Consider the following 16,436-nt stretch of genomic DNA (forward strand, 5'->3'; position numbering starts at 1 on the left):
TTCCAAAAAAGATCTCTCAAACGCTCAGATTGCTGTGAAAGGTTAAGGTACTCCCCTGTCACGCACACACTTGTATAAGTTTGTAACTGAGGAGATAAAATACTCCAGAAGTTATGAGAAAAAAAAATATATTTAAAAAAAGGGAGGAACAGATGTAAACGAAGAAAATTCTGCATTGCTGTGACATCAAACAGAGGACGGAATGAAGAAATCCTCAGGAGGGTACAAACTTCAGAATATTCCAACTCTAGAAAAATAATTTCCCTTTGGGAAGAAAAGTTAGGCAAACACTATAAATATGAACACAAAAGAACCCATCCTCTGTTTCCAAGCCAAAAGTTAACCGAATGTAAAAGCAAAAGATACTTCTAAATTTACACCAAAAATAAGACTACGAGCTACTTTTGCCCTAGCCCATCTCCAAAGAGCAAAGCACTACAGCACAAGCCATCCCAACTGACAAAACTCTTGCAATGGTTTCTACATTAAGATCCTATATGAGAGGCCAAGAAAATGCTATGGTTTCCCAGAAAAAAAAAAAAATCTTAAGAAACCCTTGTGCCAAGAGACTTTCAAGCCTGTAACTGTGCTTTCTTTAAGCAGCATAGCTCCTCAGCCCTCTAGACTGCAATGAAAATTAAGTAATTCTGCACCATCTCTTGCCGTCACCTAAAATTAACAGCCAGGAAGATACCTTCAGTACCAACTCCATTTCTCTTGCTGCCTACCAAAGTGCGGCTTTCTTTGGACACAAGTGGTTACTGAGCAACATTTTAAGTATCACAAAGTGCAGCTGTCAGCACCTCAACATCTTGGAAAGAGGCACAGATCCTCAGCAACCAAACCCAGCTAAAGTCAGCCTCTTCCATCAGCTTTCTCCAGTCCAAAGAATGGCTTTAAATGCATTACACTGATGTTGTCTTATTGTTTCACCTTCTCACTTTATCTGCTACCAGATTCACTAATGAGGGAAACCCAAGGAGCTTAAGGGCTCCGACTTGGTAAATCTTCCACAGGCTCAGGGCAAGAGCAAGGAGGAGATCCCAACTGAGATGCAAAGAAGTTCAACCTGCTTCTTGGCCATTTTTCAGACCAATGGCGTCAGCTGACATTACTGCCTTTTTGGGGTATACAGAGGACAGAAAAGTAGTAGTAATTTTTAAGAGAGTATAAAAATGAACTGCCAACACAAAACTGCATTTCATAAAGGTGAAAAATAAAGTTGCATTCATCCCCAGGCACACCAGAGTGATCTTATACATGAAGACTTGTTTTTTTAAAAAAAAAACTTTTTGGCCCATATTCCTTTCTTTATTCTTTTAAATAGGTAAAGCAAGAGAACCAATAAAAAAAATGAAATTTTAAAGTTATTTCTTTGGGAAGCAGAAGAGTAAAAAACAAATGCCATAACATGGAGGAAAAGGAACAATACTGTAGGAAATCATTCTCCAATCTCAAACCAGCATATTAATGAGAACACCCCAAAAAAAGGTTTCTCTAAACTCAGATTTGCCTTTTGGTTAGCTTCATCAAGGCAAATCAGAAAAACTTAGAAAAAAATATCTAAATTACCACAAATAGGTTGATCAGAAGTGATACTAGTGAAAGGGTCAGATATCCTTTCCCAAATAAACGTGCTGGATGACCAAGTCTGAATATTGTGTGAGGAAAAACCAAGCTTTTAGAACTACAACATCTGTATGCTGAAACAGACTTTTTATAAAGAGCTGGCACAGCAGAAAGTTTATTATTGGGGTTATGTTAAAGAGAAAAGGTATGCCTAGAACTAAGTAGGATTACACGCTTTCACCTATTCCAGTCACAAGACTGCACTGAAATCAGACAGTAATTTTAAGCATTTGTGCTAGCTTTACATCCCTCAGGCTATAGATTCTCCCTTAATACACCATATTTTCCCACAATCCTGCTGTTTTCCTCCTCTTCCCATACCAAGCCAACAAACTTCTCCATGTTTTCTCCCATTAGCTACTAAAGCAAAAACATGTTAAGGGCAGAAGATGACCTTACAACATTACATCCTCAGAGTCACACCAAGCAGACCCAATCAGCACAAGCCCACCCCTTCCAATATTCAAGTTGCAATTCCATAAATAAACCACAATTTGTGAATTAAAAAAAATACACCTAATGGTAAGAACGCAGTTTACTCACACAGGACAAAGGGTTTGCAAGGATTAACTTATTTCCATTACAACGCCAACAAAAACAATGAAAACTGACAGAAGCAAATGATAGCATGTGGGATGTGAGACAATTCACAGCATGCCTGTAATGCGTTGCCTCAGCCTACTTCCTACCATAACTAGAAGCCAGTTTAATATTGGTATTTCAACTAGTTATAATTATAAGTTCGTTCTTTCTAAGACCACAGAAATTGTAAATCTTCATCACAGAAATGCCTCTTGTGAATACAAGTTCACAAGAACATTAAATCCACACTATGTTACAGTTAAAGATTACATGGTTCCTACTCCTGTTACAAACATTTAACCGTTCACTCTGTGAATACAGAGCATAAAACACAGCAATTACATTACAGGAGAAAAATTTACTGTCACATTCCTGACAGAGAGTGCTTTGCTACTAAGCTTCCTGCTGCCTTCCAGCAGTACTTGCAGGTATTTTCCCCTGAATTACTTAGCACTCAGCCACCAAATAGTACACTATGAAATTTAACTCATATCACACAAGATCATTTTGAAGACTCCTCCCTCTGTTCCTGTGAACACACACACACACAAATTAACTCATTATTCACTGAGTCTACACTTAACATGCACTTGGAAATCAAAACTAAAAATTCTCAATCAGTCCCACCTCACGTGTCTTACAGAATAACCGCATGTCAACACCGTGCTCTTTCAAGAAGAGCAGAAGTCAGATATGATATTAACCCATAAAGTCTCCAAAAAGGAGAACATGGCATGCAGATGCAAAGGAGAATCCAACTCAATACAGTAATTACAAACCCTTATATGTAGTAAGGTAAAGCATTGTGCAGTCTAAGGTACTTAGAACTGAAGTTCAAGGATTGGTACTTATAGGCTGTAAGCAGAAAAAAAATTACTTGTTAAAGGACAACATAAAGCATCCCAAAGGAATAAAACATCTACTAGGCCTTCCTAAACCTCTACAACTAAACTTCTAAAGTTTAAAACAAAACTTCCAAGGAACTTGCATCCATCTGATAGCCTTCTAGGATAGAATGACTGGCTGGGCAGATGAGGGGGGAGCAGTGCACATTGTGTACCTTGACTTCAGCAAGGCTTTTGACACAGTCTCCCAGAACATCCCCCCTAGGTAAGGTCAGGAAGCGTGGGTTAGATGAGTGGACAGTGAGGTGGATTGAGAACTGGCTGAATGGCAGAGATCAGAGGGTTGTCATCAGTGGTGCAGAGTCTAGTTGGAGGCCTGTGGCTAGTGGAGTCCACCAGGGCTCAGTACTGGGTCCGATCCTGTTCAACTTCTTCATCAATGACCTGGACAAAGGGACAGAGTGCCTCCTCAGCAAGTTTGCTGAGGATACACAAGCTGGGAGGAGCGGCTGATACACCTGAATGCTGTGCTGCCATTCAGAGAGAGCTGGACAGGCTGGAGAGCTGCCCTATCAGGAACAGCCGCGAGAGCTGGGCCTCTTGAAGCCTGAGCGGGGGATCTTATCAATGTCTACAAGTCCCTGAAGGGAGGGTGTTAAGGGGATGGGCACAAACTCTTTTCAGTTGTCCCATGTGACAGGACAAGGGGCAATGGGCAGAAACTGAACCACAGGAAGTTCTGTCTGAATGTGAGGAGGATCTTTTTCACTGTGAGAGTGATGGAGCACTGGAAGAGGTTTCCCAGAGAGGCTGTGGAGTCTCCTTCTCTGGAGATCTTCAAAGGCTGCCTGGATGCAATCCTGTCTAACATGCTCTAGGTGACCCTGCTTGAGCAGTGTGGTTGGTCTAGATGATCTCCAGAGGTCCCTTCCAATCTTACTGATTCTTTGAAGTGGAAAACCCACAGAATCATAAAGAGAAGTCTTTTTAATACTTTTCGAAAAGGGAGGGGAAAAAAAAAAAGAAAAAAAGGAGAGACAGCAGAGGAAGAAAGGCCTCATCCAACCTGTATAAACTGTTTTCTGAGTTGCCTGCATTTTTAAGAGCAGTGTCACAGCTGAGAAACCCCAGCCAAAAGCAAACAGCTAAGAACTTAGGAGTGGGATTTGTTTCAGGAGCTGACAGGAAGACAGACTTCTAAGGGATTAATAACTCATCCAGTTCTTTAACACCTGAGATGTTCCAACAGGACACTGCATTTATTACAAGCTTTAACTAATAAAACCATAATGCATCACTAATGCACTGTTTAATCACATCATAGTTTTAGATTTGCATATCTATTAGCGTTTCAATACTTGGACTGTTGCAGTGGTCAGACAAGAGTCCTTCCCTAAATTTAGAGGCTAATTTATAACTTTAGAGAATAAGAATTAATGTTTAAAAATAAAGAGAGAGAGAAACAAAGAAGTACTGCAGCCACAAACAGTCCAGGAATTAAGAGTTGCTTGGCACTGTGCTGGAATAGTTTGATGAGTAACACTAGCTTTTACAAACTCCCTGCACTATTAAAAATCAACTCCAGGATATGCACAGAGCACTCAGTGAAATTACACTGCTTGAATTGTACTTCAAGCAATGTCCTCACTGATGCCTCCCCAAAGCAGCTTTTCAGATTTATAAGTGGATCCTACTTATTTCCTAACATGAGGCACGGAACAGTCTCTGACAGCAAGATATATCTTTATAACCCTTCCTCCCCACTCCTGGGCATACACTACTAGATCACGACTCAATTCTTATCACAGGGTGAAGAGCTGGGAAAGCAGTGCAGGAGCAAGGACCCAAATGATGTCTCAAAAAGAACATCTCGGAGTAGAGAAGCAACATCACAAGGAGTAAAATGGGTTATCTGTGCACTAACCAATGATCTCTAAGGTCTGCTCAAGTCTCCCCTCTCTGTATTTGGAGACTTGCCCATGCCTTTCTTCTCATCAGGAGATGAGTAATCATAGAAGCACACAGTAACCAATGTTGGAAGGCACCTCTGGAGGTCTCCAACCCACCTTCCTGCTCTGAGCGGAGCCACCTAGATGAGGCTGCACAGGACATTGCCTAGCCGGTTTGAGTATTTCCAAGAATTTCTTCTGCTTCTGGTTTCCCGAGACCCTGTTCCAGAACTTGACCTTGCTCCTAGTGAACAAAAAGTTTCCTTGCACCTCAGTGGGACTTTCCATGTTCTAACACCCTGTGCTTCAGCCCCAGCCACTTCAGTGTCCCTTGCTCAACTCACTCAAACATAGCCATCACTTGCCCTGGGGAGCCCCAAATTGGACCTAGTGTCCCTACAGACCTCACCAATGCTGAACAGAGGGGAACAGCCCCTTCCCTCAACCGGGCACTTGCTAACACAGTCTGGAATGCAAGCGGTCATCGCAACAAGGACCCACTGCTGACTCCTGGTCAGTGAGGTGCCCCCCAAGGCTCCCTTCTGCAGAAATACTCTCCGGCCAGCTGGCTTCAGTCTTCCTGCTACCTTGGGGCATTACAGCCCAGAGCCAGACAGCGCATTTGTTTCCTTTGAACTTCATGAGGTTTCCATCAGTCCATATCTCCAGCACATCACACTCTGCAGAGCAGCCCTGCCTCCTGAGGCAGACTTGCTGAGAGCACACTACAGCCAAGTCATTAACGTTAGCCACGGTATTTGCTTTATGCTCTTATGTTCACAAAAAGAAAAAATATCAAATTATACATTGAGATACTAACAAATATCAAGCCACACAGTACTCCTCATCAGTCCTGGACAGAATACAGCTACTATTAACATCACACTACACCAGCTCCAACAGGGAGTCCTAGCTGTTGTCTCAAAGCAATAAAACATAACTCAAATAACACTGTATAAACTGACATGCCAGACATGCTCAAATCACATAATCTTAAGAGGATTCATCCATCTTTTGTACCGTTTCCAGAAAAAGACAAAGCAGTCCACCAGCAGTTCCGAAATAAAGAGATTTCTTCAGGGCAAAATGATCTTTGGTTTGACTCTTAACACCTGTTTATAGAAATTACATCCCAGGAGAGGTTCAAAATTAGAGTCTGCAGCAGTCTCTCACCAACACAACTCAGGGAGAGATGCAAGTGACAAGGAAGGGAAAAAAATGTTTGAATAAAGTACTACCACATATTAGTTTCAGCTGACCACACACTATAAACCCATTGTACCCTTCGCTCCACAAGGTCTGCTGGAGAACTCCTGGGTGGCAACTCACAAAAACAATACGTGACAAGCCCAGGGAGGACTCCAAGTTCAACATCTGATGAAACCAGCAGCTCCCTGAATCATTCACCCTTGCCGAAACAGTCATGTAGCTCTGCTACAACTCTTTGCATGATGAAGTTAAAAGTTCTGCAGCATATAATTACTGTTGCCATGGCAAACTATTTTTATTACTCGCTCCTTGAGGACCTCATGCTGCAGAACTGAACATCCATGTGGTTATTTAAGAAACAAGGCAACAAACAGTTGGCATTTGTGCAACTCAACACTAACCACAGTCTAGTAGAGCTAGACACAACAGGCAAGAGAAACACAGCAACACAGCCTACAACACAAACCAGCTACATCACCCAGCGGCAGCAACTATAGTGGTGTACACATGCACACACACATTTGAAAACAGCAAAGCTTGAAGATGTCAGTCTAAAAATAATGACAGTCATGGACTGAGCTTCTGAAATCAACCCAGCCCCTGCAATGTACCCTGGAGCACGGCCTGGCTGCTCACTCTAGATGCCCTCAGAAAGGAAACCAAATCGAAAGCTGAAACTTAACTTCATTAACTTAACTCTTAACAGCCAGTGGGCACAGTTCGCACCCCTCAGTTGCTGCATATCGTCTCTTTATTTTCCAGACAAAAAGGTGCTTTTTCAATCATTATATTAAAAGCTATTTATATGAGCTTAAGTCATTCTGCTACCAGATAGAAAAGAACAATATAAGAGCTATGAGGGATTAACAGATGTTCCCAGACTTAAGAAAAGAATCAATAGTGAACTCAAAATCCTTTTAATAATTCCCCACTCCAAAATCCAAATCCATTTCTTATCCTCCACTCATCCACAATCCACCTGGAGATAAGCATGTTTCCTTCCTACTACCATCAGCACTTCTCAGTCAGTCACAGCTATTTTGCAGCCAAGTACATCCAGGCTTATCTTGTATTCTGAATTACGATCTATTTAGTTTTTTGCATGTTTCCAAGAGCTATCATTTTTGACAATGACTGAAAATGTGGGGAAAAAATAAAATCTTGTACTGCAGATGTCTCTTGCTCCTTAGTGGACAGTGAAGCTACAGTAATGCACAGGAAGACTTTGCCAAATGAGAACACAACCAGAAGTTTGCAGTGTGATCCCTGTGTTTCACGGAAAGAAAAATTTCAAAAAAAATGTAAAGATTCACAGTCCCGGTGAATTAGTTGCCATGGATATTTTCTTCTGTGACAAATACTCTAACTCCACATTCAGATGACTGACTGACAGGCACCAAGTACGAAGTCCGCTGAGTAGAGTCCAACACTTCAATCCTGAAAATGCAGCTCCAATTATAACCAATTGCTACTTAACACCACAGGGAGCTTCAGTGAAGAAATGGAGAAAGCAAGCCAAACACATACCTCTGTAGTGCCAGGTAGCTCCTTCCAAAAAGGAGCTTCACCGTCAGCCCAGGTAGAGAATTTATCCAGCACTACTGCTGCAAACCCTTGCTAGAAGTACGCCAAGGAAATAATCAGTTTGTCATTCATTAAGAAAAAAACATGCACTTGCAGTGCTACTAATTTAGCTACTAATAACACATTTAAAAATCACTGCTTCGCGTTAAAGGAGAAAGGGGAAAAGGTGCAGACTTCTTTGGCACCATATTTATCTTTACATGTATTGTGGAAACTACCTAACTCAAAGTCGCTATGTCTGCCCCTGCAGCATTCTTTACTGACAGAAACAGTTTAGCCCAAATCAGTGTGAAATGAAGGACTGCTGCACAACATGCAAACATACTGTACCTGGTGCAACAAGTTATTCACAACAAGTCATTTGTAACACATACATGCACACCAGTGAGTTAACACTACTTACACTGCAAAAAAAAATTACTGCAGTCAATGTAAACACTGAACTGCATGACGCTACATTTGCGAGCAGCAGCATAGCCAACAGCTCAGAAATGTTATAAAGTTAAGAGCAACAGCATCTGGAGATGCTAGGAGGGAGAGATGACTAAGAGCAGCAAGCCACATTTCAAAACAGCTTTGAAGAGCTAATGCTTGCAAAGGTAGAATGAATTATATAATAGTCTGGAACAGGACCAAGGATAAAATTTACTCAGCTGTTATCACAGGGCTGCCACTGCCAATTGAGTCATGTCACTGGCCCTGTACTACCACGCTTTCAATTTGCATTTTTAATTGTGAAGTTGATTCATGCACAGCCTGAAGGCTCAACACAGGCACGCTCACACACAGGCCTGTATGAATCAGCAATCACTGACCACGCAGCAGCAGCACATCGCAGCCGTGGCACCCTCCAGCTCTCAGTCTGCAGTGTTCAGAGAAAGAAATATCAAGTAATTAATTATTAAGCAAGCTTTTTGACTGAAAACAAACAAAGACTGATATAAAATGTATAAAGATCCCTGCCAAGATGCCATAGGAATGATTAAAATAATTGAAATGCATAATGAAGATCTGAAAGGAAATTTTAACACCTACAGCTATCTCAGTTTCTGAAGTCTGTTAGCACTCTCACAATTCAGCGACAAATCTTCAAGAGTTTAAAATATGACTAGCTGCCCACCTTCCAAAGAGTGGACTTGGACCACTCGCTTCAGGGTGATGGCCTGATTATTGGCCATCAGAACTAGATCTGAAGAGATCTATGAAAAGCAAAGGGCCCTAGTGTCATTATATCCCTAAGTTATCTAAAACTACCTGGATAAGTTACACTGTAGCTAGGTAATTTATCTGCACACACAGTACAATACAGAAAATAAGTTTACCTTGCTGTAGTACAGAAATCAAACTAAAGGTAATGGAAGTCCAAGTCATTCAGAAACAAGTTACAGTATTTAAAACGCTTCACATTTCACTGATTGAAAACCCCCCTTCAGAAGTGAACGGGGTAGTTTGAGGAGGATACTGTAAGAAAAAATATAAACAAGGGAGTGCTTAGCAAGTTTCTAGTATTACTTCTGGCAAGAGATTATCAGCTCCTTCACCACTGATCCACTGTGGGTACAGAGGATGACAGACTAAGCAAGCAGAAATTTAAACTTGCAGTTGGGGCAGGAGATTAGAACTAAATACACGTTACCCTGGCAGAACACACAGACCTGGGAACTCCAACCAGATGGCAGGTACGCACCCTCTCTGGGGAAGAGGCAACTGTATCATTTCCAGAAAGTGCCCAGCAGAGATCCCAGAGCACAGACCAATGGGGCTTTGCCACTACTGTTTTTAAAGAAAAAAGCAGGGAAAGTCAGAGTCAAAGAAAAATCTGAGGACTACTGATAAAATTTCTCAGATGGAAGCAAAGCCACTATGATTGCTAAGCATCAGCCAGACCATACAAGCCCTTAGCCACCAGCTGCAAAAGGAAGAGCAGAAAAGCAGCTACCAGCAATATAAGGGAATAACAAAAGACTGAGAAATGACCTTCCCCTGCCTTTGCAGAGGAAAAGTGAGGGAGTAAGAATACAGGAAAGGCATAACTATGCCTAGGCTTTTCTTCAAGCAACAAAGCTAAAAGAGTTGAGAGTAGAAATAATGAAACATGCATTTTATTCTCTCACAAGCATCTGCACAGCTGTGCCCATAAATAAGCTGTGTACTCACAAACATATCCAGGAGCTAAACTGCAAGAGAGTGACATTACCAGGAAGTTTACCACACCATCAACATTGAGATGGCAATACAGGCTGCAGCTCATACTGCACAAAATGCATTGTTCCTCTGGTCATCTCAATTTAGTTCCCACAAGATAAACCTGTTATTTCTCCTACAACTTCATCAAATGAAGCACTTGGCTCACTGTACCATCTTTAAGAATATGAAGTGAAAAAAGTAACAGGAGAGTCCCTGGCTCTGGTGGGTTGGTTGCAACCAACAAGCAGAACTGGGAAGAATACCACAACCAAAGGAACACAAAAAAAAATCCTGATAAGAAAAGCCCTTTTTATTCTCACAGTATTGGGGAGCAGAGGTCAACTGCTGAACAATATAATCAACACCCGGTTAGCTCTGCCGAAGGGTAAACAGGTTCAGTGCAACAACACTAAAAAAAAAAAAAAAAAATCACAGTATGCTGAAGACATCTGTAAGAACTAGGTTCATGCTCTCCCACAGCACAAGCAGCTTCAAACACAGTTGCTGCTCTGAGTCAAGTGAGCCTTCAATGTGATAATAAACTGGAAGCAGAGAAATCAAGTTTGCAAACAAACAGCCCAGGAAAGCTCATTCCTCTTCTCACTCCATGGCAGCACTCACGCATCTTCCCACTCAGCTGCAGCTCCGCTCTTGCCTTGGCCCTGCTAGAACCTCACTGGGAGACGACTGGCACAGTGCAAACATCATGTCCCCAGTTACCGAACACTGAAGTTGGGTTTCCTCAAAAATGCACAGCGGTGAACAATCAACAGCAGACCTCCATATTGCCAAAATGAGTATCATGTAAAAAACAAGATGACTGATAACAAGCAGCATTAAAATTCTGATTAAGTACAAGTCGCTCAAAGTTACCCTAAAGCTACAGGGCTATCTTTGAAACCTATGTACTCAGTAACCCCAAAGATGAAAAGTAATCAAAGACATTCAGCTACTTGTGGTAAGACAAGCTGTTATGAAAATCGTTCTAGGAGAATATATGCTGGAAACTGAGTAACACTTTAGTTTTTGGCTAATATGACTGATTCCTCCTCTGATTTTATTTTGTGTCAACTAGATAGAGAAACTTTTTTTCTTCTTAATCATTAGGGAAGTCAAACACTGGAACTGGGGCCCAGAGAGGTTGTGCAATCTCCAGCCTTGGCGGCATTCAAACCTTGACAACACAACGCCCTGAGCAACCTCACCTAGTGACTCCACACTGAGCAGGGGATTTGGACTAGAGACTTCCAGAGGTCCCTTCCAATATCAAGTATCCTGCGATTCTAACAGCAGCAGCACTTTTCCAACTCCTGCCTGAATCCACTACCTCAGCTTTCAACTGGAGTCCTGGCACAAGAAGCAAGAGAAAATACTAGGTTGTACTGGGTGCCTCCTTGCTACATGAGACCTTAAAATGCTGATCAAGAGTTAACTGCTGAATAAATAAAGTTATCTGAAGAACCTTGCTCTGGGAAACATAGCTCTTCCAGGGAATCAAACTGTCCTTCCCCTCCACACAAGCAGGATAGTTAATCTGGTCCAGGCATCAAATCATTCTTCCAGAGCAATTCCTCCCAGTGCTGGAAATAAGGACTACAGACTGCTATCAGGTGAGAAGCCTCTCAGGTTACAACAACAAGCAAAAAACATACAGCAAGCACTTTTTTTTCCCCCCTCTTCCTTTTCCACTTGAAACTTCTAACTACCATTTCCTGTGGCTACCAGGAGTATTGCTGAAGATTTCAGACATGTAACCCACAAAAAAGGGCTACAAACCAATCCTGTAGAGACCACCCAAAAATAAAGCTATTCAAAATATGAGAATGCTGCTTGGAGAAGACAATACTCATCTAGAATATCAACCAGAAGAGCCAACACCAACCTTTGATTATACTTACCTAAAGATCCTCTCTAATCTCCCTGGGAACGCTTATCTGTTCAAGGTGATTAGATTCTCCCATACACAAGCTCTAATCACAGGTAATGATAAATCTGTAAGTGGAATCATGCCACTGTAGTTTGAAGGAAGATTTTTGATCATTACTGAGTCAAATGGACTAGCTTCCCAGTACTGACATCATCTTTATGCCAGTCAGCTCAAAAAAAAAAGGGGGGGGATTGTCAAGGGCAAGTAGAAATACAGAAGAAAATAAGGGCCTACTCAACCCCAAAACACACTAGGTATTCACAAGCAATGAGAGTCATGAATATCCAGCAGGTGAGACTCCCTGCTTTCATAATTTCAAGGACAAGAGACTGAGTGTAAGCTCAGCAGACTACAGGCAGGCTGAACAGTGGCCAGCAGTTCTCCAAATACCATTATAAAACGCGGTACCAGCTAAGATATCCCAAGGAAGGAGAATGATGCAGAGCACATCCGTTTATGTGTCTTTCCTTGCTCAGAGAGGCAGCTTGGCCCATTCTGGGTTGCATTTTAAACCATTCAAGCACCAACCTGTGCAATGCACATCTATCTTTGTCAGACACCAACCCGCAACTGCTTTGAAGGACCTAATACGCAGAACAGGTGTGCCAGCTCTCCCCTTTTATTTCTGTGGTCAAGAGAGGTAATGCACAATATCTTAGTAACCAGAAGGGAAGAGGTTACTGAAAAGACCTGGGATCTCTTCCTGGGCTACTGTTTTATGTGTGAGTTCTGAAAAATTTCTTAATCCAAATACTTTACTACAAAGGAGAGGTTTCTCCCAAAACATCTTTAAGAATTATTGAGCAATTATCATCTTCCACAGGTTTAGAGTAGGGAACATACAGCATGAGTATATATACTACACAGGAGCTTCACAGGCAGTATGCCTCCATAGATTTAGCCAAGATACAAGAGGCTTTAAATATTCAAACTAATTTGGAAAGAATATTCTAATTAGAAGTCTTATTTCAGAAAACTGTCCCTGGGAAACCAATCAGGCAGAAAACAAGAGTTCCACCTGACTGCCTGAGAATACTTCAAGAAGTAATTCCTGCCATATGGTGCGACACCCACCTACACTCTATCACAACAAGACTTCCCAATAGGCCTCACAAGATGTTAAGAGCTCAACTCCAAAAACAAAAAAACCTAGCAAGAACCACCACCAAATATCTTTATAGGTTTTTTTTTTTTAAAAAAAAAAAAAAAAAAAGTAACTAAACAGTGAGCAGAAGGAAATTCAAACGAAAAGCTTCAATCTGAAATTGCATCAATGCACTCAAGGAGGCACTTAGGCACCACAGAATTTTTCAATTAAGATGACTTTCAAAGCACTAACAAATTGAAGTTTTTACTACCTTCCTCATGATAGCCCTGAAAAGTCAACAGCTACAAGGATGCAAGTCATCAAAACAGTGCAGCAGGACAACCATCTTCTAAATTCAAATTACAAAGGTGTCAAGAGCCACTGAGGAGAGCACAATGACCTATTACTAAGGGCATGATCTGTCCTATAAAATGTTTTGTAGCAAACAGAAAAAGACAACTCTGGCACGCATCTTCAGAGCTGGGATGAGTAAAAAGAACCACTTGAAAATGAGACACCGAATACTAAGAGAGTTTTACCAAATTTGATTTTCACGGTCACTCTATGAAAAGTCTAGCAAACAGAAGTCCACATGTTTTACAACAGTTTCCTCATATAGCAGACATGGATGAAAATGCACTGCCTGATACCTGGGGCTTCTTTGCTCCTATCAGTTAGCCAGCAGTACTGAAAAATGGCAATTTACCCAGAATTATCTCACGTGAGTTCCCTGCCATAATCAATCCTAGCTGGCACTCCTAGCTAGGTATGCCTTTTATTAAGGGAGCTGGTTTTGAAGAGTATCATAGAGATCTAGTAGTTAAGTATGTTTATATCAGTCTTACCAAAAATGCATATTATGTCACCAGCAGTACTTTACCCAAGTAGCCACTGCACATCTGAACTGGCCAAAAGCTCCACTACATAATTCTAGCTTAACTGTCACACATTGCTCAAAATCACTTCCTTGGGTGATTTTCTGTTCTTCCAGCCTAAAACACATCAAATTGTCTTAAAATAAATTTAGCTATTCTAATTTAAAATAAAAAGAAAAACAGTTAAAGAAAAGCAGCTGTTTATGCTACAGACAGACTTGGCAGCTATTAAAAAAAAAAAAAAAAAAAAGTACTTTCACAAGGTTGCAGATAGAGCATTAAATTCCAACAACTGTTCAAAGCTGCATAGTTCTGCAAAGTCCAGACCTAGTCTACAGTTAGAAAGCATAAAAATATCAGAAAGGATTAAAAAGTAAGTTAGCTGAATTACCAAAAGGTAACTAGGTTCTTGTGGTATTGTAGTATTTTTGTTTGGTCTGGGTTTGCAGTGTTTTTTCTTTAAAAAAAAAAAAAAAAAAAAAATTCAAGTAGCCAGAAAGACATATTGTTAAAACTTCTGACCTATTACCTACCAGATGACTTTTATACTAACAGCTGTTAGTGACTTGAAGCTCACTGAACAGAGAAGAAACAGGAACACAAACTTTGTGTTGGGAGAAAGAATAGCTTTCACTTAGCCTTTACAGAAAAATCCTAATTGGTATAGCTTGGTATTTTAAAGATACATATTTTAGAATACTCTAACCACTTTTAATATCAGGGATCACTTAAATTGCCTGAAATGCAATCAAAGTAGACCCTATGAAAGAGAAGATAGGTAGAACAGAAAGGAATTAGTGTCTGCACAGAGAAAAGAACAAACCTAGTCCTTCCTAATGTATATCATACACATTTTTTCATATGTATTTTTTTTAATAAAGCATGAAACAAACAATATCATAAAACATCCCTGTGTTTGTGTTTTTAACCACTCAACCGATGTCAAAGCACAGAGGACCCGTCAGAAAGGTGTTACACTGCAGATCAAAGCCTGCGGTGCCCAGGACGGCGGCATCCTGGGTGCCACGCTCAGAGCCCATCCTCACGCTAGGCAGCGGAAAAGGTGGGCAAGACTCTGGAGTCACCATTAAGGGTTACAGCTGCCTTCCCTCCTCCGGTAGTCTTCTGTCCCAGGGGCCTTCCCCAGCGCTGAAGTCCATCCAGCCCGGCCTCCTTTTCTCTCCCCGGGGCATCAGGAGCAGCGCTTACCCTTGCCGGCACGGCTGTCCTAAGCATTTTCAGCCTCGATGCCGTTAAAAATAGTCTCTTGCGCCAAGAAAGCAGTGAAAGCGTGTTACAAAATCCAATGCCGGCTCTGGGAAAAGAGGGTCTGCTGGGCGCTGCGGCTCGCACCGCGCTCTGCAGCCGGGCGCCGCCGCGCTGCCCCGAACCAAGCCGCGCTCAGCCGGACGGCGAGACGGTTGCGAGCTGCACAAGGCGGGGAGGCAGCGGGGCTGCAATATGCACCGAGGAAAGCCGCGGCGCTCTGCCGGCCGGCGGCGGGAGGCCGAGCCCAGCCGGGCCGGAGGACCCGCCGGGCCCGGCTCGGCTCGGCTCGGCTCGGCCCGGCCCCGCCGCCCCCCTCCCCCCGTGCCCCGGCGCGGCCGGTACCTGTAGTAGCTGAGGAGCCCGTTGCTGAGCACGAACCAGCGGCGCTGGTAGCCCTTCAGGTAGTTGGTCCACTTGAAGAGCCAGCCCTTGTAGGTGTCGGAGCCCGGGGCGGCGGGCGGCGCCCCCACCGGCCCCGCGCCGCCCCGGCCCGCCGGCTCCGCGTTCATGGCCGGCGGCCCGGCGCCCGGCGCCTCCTGGCAGCCCAAGCAGGGGACGGCGCTGAGCAGGGAGACCAGCCCGCGGGTGCTGCCGCCGCACAGCGCGGCCGCCTTCCCCATAGACGCCGCGCCGCTCCGCCGGGCACCGGCGCGGGGGCGGCGCCCGCGCTCACGTGACCGCGGCGGCGGCGGGCGGGGCGCGCGCGCCCCCCGGCGGCGGGGCGGGGCGGGGCCTCGGCGGGGCCGCGCCGGCACGGGGACCCACCGACACGGGGGTCCCGCCGCCACGGGGATTTCCCCGCCACGGGGACCCAGTGCCACGGGGGTCCTGCCATGGGAGTCCTGCCACCACGGGGACTCACCATCATGGACACCCACTGCCACAGCAGCCCATCACCACAGGGACCTACCACCACGGGGATCCCACCACCACTGTGACCTACCGCCACAAGGACCCACCACCATGGGGACCCATCGCCATGGGAGTCCCACTGCCATGGGGAACCCAACCCACTGTGAGGGGCCTCATACCCATGGGGATCTCATTGCCATGGAGACCCCTCTGCCACAGGAGTCCCACCTTCATTAGGCCCTACCACCACGCGGGACCCACTGCCACGTGGCCTCACTGCCACAGGAGTCCCATCACCATAGGGATTACACCATCACAAGGTTCCATCACCACTGGGGCCCACTGCCATGGGGACTCCACCACCAGGGGGATCCCACCTCCATGAGGATTCCACCTCCATGGGGGACCTGGCACCACTGGCCTCCAGCCTGTTGCTGGCCC

At 43.8% G+C, this 16,436-nt stretch overlaps 1 protein-coding gene across 3 annotated transcripts in view; it reads right to left on the reverse strand.

The window, feature by feature from the left end:
* The window catches only part of OSBP2 (oxysterol binding protein 2), a 157,713-nt gene extending 141,941 nt beyond the window's left edge, over nt 1-15,772 (reverse strand). For 2 of the 3 annotated variants that reach the window (XM_062590052.1, XM_062590051.1), the window contains exon 1: nt 15,486-15,772. In XM_062590052.1, the coding sequence (XP_062446036.1) occupies nt 15,486-15,763 (278 nt within the window). In that variant the 5' untranslated portion in view covers nt 15,764-15,772. Of the gene's footprint in view, nt 1-8,613; nt 8,637-15,485 lie in introns of those variants that run through there. The other variant, XM_062590054.1, reaches the window with a different exon arrangement.
* Nucleotides 15,773-16,436: the final 664 nt, after the last annotated feature.

The sequence above is a fragment of the Rhea pennata genome, chromosome 17 (genome assembly GCF_028389875.1).
Source record: "Rhea pennata isolate bPtePen1 chromosome 17, bPtePen1.pri, whole genome shotgun sequence".
Lineage (NCBI taxonomy): Eukaryota > Metazoa > Chordata > Aves > Rheiformes > Rheidae > Rhea > Rhea pennata.